Below are 2,674 nucleotides of genomic sequence, written 5' to 3'. Positions count from 1 at the left end.
CCGTCCGGCCCACTAACCACTTCTATTCAGAATTCAGGATGAAAAAAAAAAATGAACTTCAATCATAATACTGATACGATATTATATTTACTTTTGATTGATCTGTTTTATAATTGATTATTTTAAAGTTTATCTTCAACTATTTATTAGATGTAAAATACTATATAAACCAACCAAATATCCAGGCAAATCAGTCAACTTTAGTCTCAGTTCATAAGAGGAAGAAACAAAAGTTTTGCTGAGGGATCATCTATGTAATAGGTAAAGAAGGAGGGGCTAAAATGTATCATTCTGAAAAACAGTTGATATTTTTCTGCTTCATACCAGACCAAACCGATGATTCAATCCACCGTCGCCAGTGGTTCAGTTTCGCCGGTGAAAATGTTGGTAACAACATTTGCTTCAAATAAAACCCCGCCACCTTATCCGACTACCGTTTCCGCCGCCACAAGCCACCCCGAAACCCCAAAAGTTCACCTTAAATCCATCGATCGCCGTCGCATTCTCGCTTCACTCGCCGCTTCTATCACCCCATTCTTGGCTCCTAACCCTCACCTCAACCACGAAGAATCTCCTCTTCCTCCCGTGTTTTTATTTCCCTCCGCCGATGCTCGCGGCCTCTTCCAAATGCCCCCTGTTCGTCTCTCCAATCGGTAATTATGCTAACATTTTTATGTCAATTTTTGCATAATTTCTTAACTCAGCTTCCTTGATTACTCAGGTACTTTCTAGTAAGAGCAGGGGAGTCTGAATTTGAGAGTTTGGGGATAATCAACACAAACCCTGTTGCGAAAACATCTGTAGATAATGGTTTATCGAAGATCGGGAAGAAACAAGCAGTGAAAGCAGCTTTGAGATTGAAGGAAATCGGGGCTTGTGATAATGGGTGCTGGATTTGGCCTTCTATTACTCAGAGAGCTTACCAGGCTGCTGAGATCATTGCTGCCATTAATGGGGTCAATAGAAGGTAGGTAAAAAAATCTTGACTCATTTCCATTCCATTGACCATGGATTCACTATATGTTTGTTTTGAATATAGTAATATAGTTCCGGAGTACAGTTTCTTGGATGCTCGTGGATTAGGGGCGTATGAAGGAAAGGCATTACAATCCGTTTCCGAAGTAAGATTTATCTCTAGTAGTTTTATCTATAACTACTGCATGTAATGTGAGATGAAAAGTTATGTCTGTTTATGTGTTAGATATATGCATCAGATAGTGTATCCACGAACATTAAGCCACCCCCAATCAACGATGGGACACCTAACGAGAGTGTTGCGGATGTGTTTGTTCGGGTGACACAACTAATGTCGATTCTTGAAACTCAGTATTCTGAGGACACTGTTATCATTGTCTCCCCCGATTCTGATAATTTGACGATCCTACAAGCGGGTCTTGTCGGACTCGATCTTCGAAGGTGGGAATTCCTTTACCCTTTTGCAAACACTAATTAAACAACAGGATTTCAAATATCAAAACATTCCTGCTTATATTTTTGATGAGAAGTGTGGTTGATGATTTTTACAGGCATAGCGAGCTTTCGTTTGAGCCTGGGGAAGTTCGGTTTTTCGACCCGAGTAGCATTCCTACTTACAAGCAACCTGCATCTGCTTTGTATAAATGTTTAAACCCTCCTAATTGTACACGAGTTTAATATTTGTAATTATTGGAGTAAATATATGTTTTGGAAAATTTTCAAGTTAAATTTGTTTTCGTAAAAAGTATAAAAAGTTATACGTTAATTAAGTTATTACATTTATAAATAAATAAACCAGGACTTTGTCTTACTTTACATTTGAAAATATACTGAATGTTGACTTTCCTTATTTGACGTTTTTATTATCGAGATGACTTATTTGTTTTAGGTTATGGAATATGGGGAGAAGGTAAGACCAAAAAAGAAGAGTAAGAAAAGTAGATAACCTGTGCAATATTTTTTGCATTTTGTGGTGTTGAAAGAAATAACCCACATTATCTGATTAATAAAAATAGATGAACCTATAATGTTACCAAAAAAACTATAAGGTTTTTTTTAATAGGCCTAAACGACATATATGGAGCTGTGAATAAATAGATCCTAAGCAGCAGCCCCTTATCCACATTTTGGGAAGACTATCGTCTAGTAAGCCAATGCGAACAACAAAAAGTGTCGAAAACAGATAGGTGAAGCACGCAACACCAACTAGACCTGACAATTTCAGACACGAAGACATGAATCTGTGAGAGACACGACACGACACAAATACATCTTAAAAATTGAGATAAAACTTATTTCTCATTGTGTAATCGTATCGTGTCAAATTCATGGCTAACACGTTTTCATGACACGAATACACGAATTGTCAGGTCTAACACCAACACATAAATGATGACTTTTAAGCATTTTGGAGAACCTATCATGACAATCAAGCAAAATGAAATAGCAAAACGCTAGAAGAAAGGATAGAAGCAGAAAGTATAATGATCATGTTTGTACACATTGCCACAAATTGGGACATGCCATTGATGGTTGTTTCAAAAAATTTGGCTATCCGGAATGGCAGGGAACCAAAACAAACAACTCCAAATCTTAAGTAGGAATACCAAAACTACAACTGCGAGCGCCGATAGTAAATGACGAAAATTGTACACCTAGCCAACTAAAGACGAATATGATCAACTCATTCAAATGTTGT

General features: G+C 37.4%; 1 protein-coding gene across 1 annotated transcript; it reads left to right on the top strand.

Moving 5' to 3' along the window:
* The first annotated feature begins 254 nt into the window (after positions 1-254).
* Positions 255-1,704, top strand: LOC145052337 (Phosphoglycerate mutase family protein). Its single transcript, XM_079000146.1, has 5 exons — positions 255-653; positions 722-967; positions 1,040-1,121; positions 1,202-1,416; positions 1,527-1,704. The coding sequence occupies exons 1-5, from the start codon at positions 337-339 to the stop codon at positions 1,651-1,653; spliced, it is 987 nt and encodes a 328-aa protein (XP_078856272.1). The 5' UTR covers positions 255-336; the 3' UTR covers positions 1,654-1,704.
* The last annotated feature ends 970 nt before the right edge of the window (positions 1,705-2,674 follow it).

The sequence above is a fragment of the Lactuca serriola genome, chromosome 5 (assembly GCF_051521515.1).
Source record: "Lactuca serriola cultivar US96UC23 chromosome 5, Lser_US96UC23_V15, whole genome shotgun sequence".
In the NCBI taxonomy this organism is placed as follows: domain Eukaryota; kingdom Viridiplantae; phylum Streptophyta; class Magnoliopsida; order Asterales; family Asteraceae; genus Lactuca; species Lactuca serriola.
Note: the sequence above shows the minus strand (reverse complement) of the source record. Positions and strands in the feature narration are given on the sequence as shown.

Coding starts and splice junctions, on each gene's coding strand:
- LOC145052337 (XM_079000146.1), top strand. CDS start 337: ATGATTCAATCCACCGTCGCCAGTGGTTCAGTTTCGCCGGTGAAAATG. Junction 968..1,039: donor ATTAATGGGGTCAATAGAAG/GTAGGTAAAAAA, acceptor TTTTGAATATAG/TAATATAGTTCCGGAGTACA. Junction 1,417..1,526: donor GTCGGACTCGATCTTCGAAG/GTGGGAATTCCT, acceptor TGATTTTTACAG/GCATAGCGAGCTTTCGTTTG.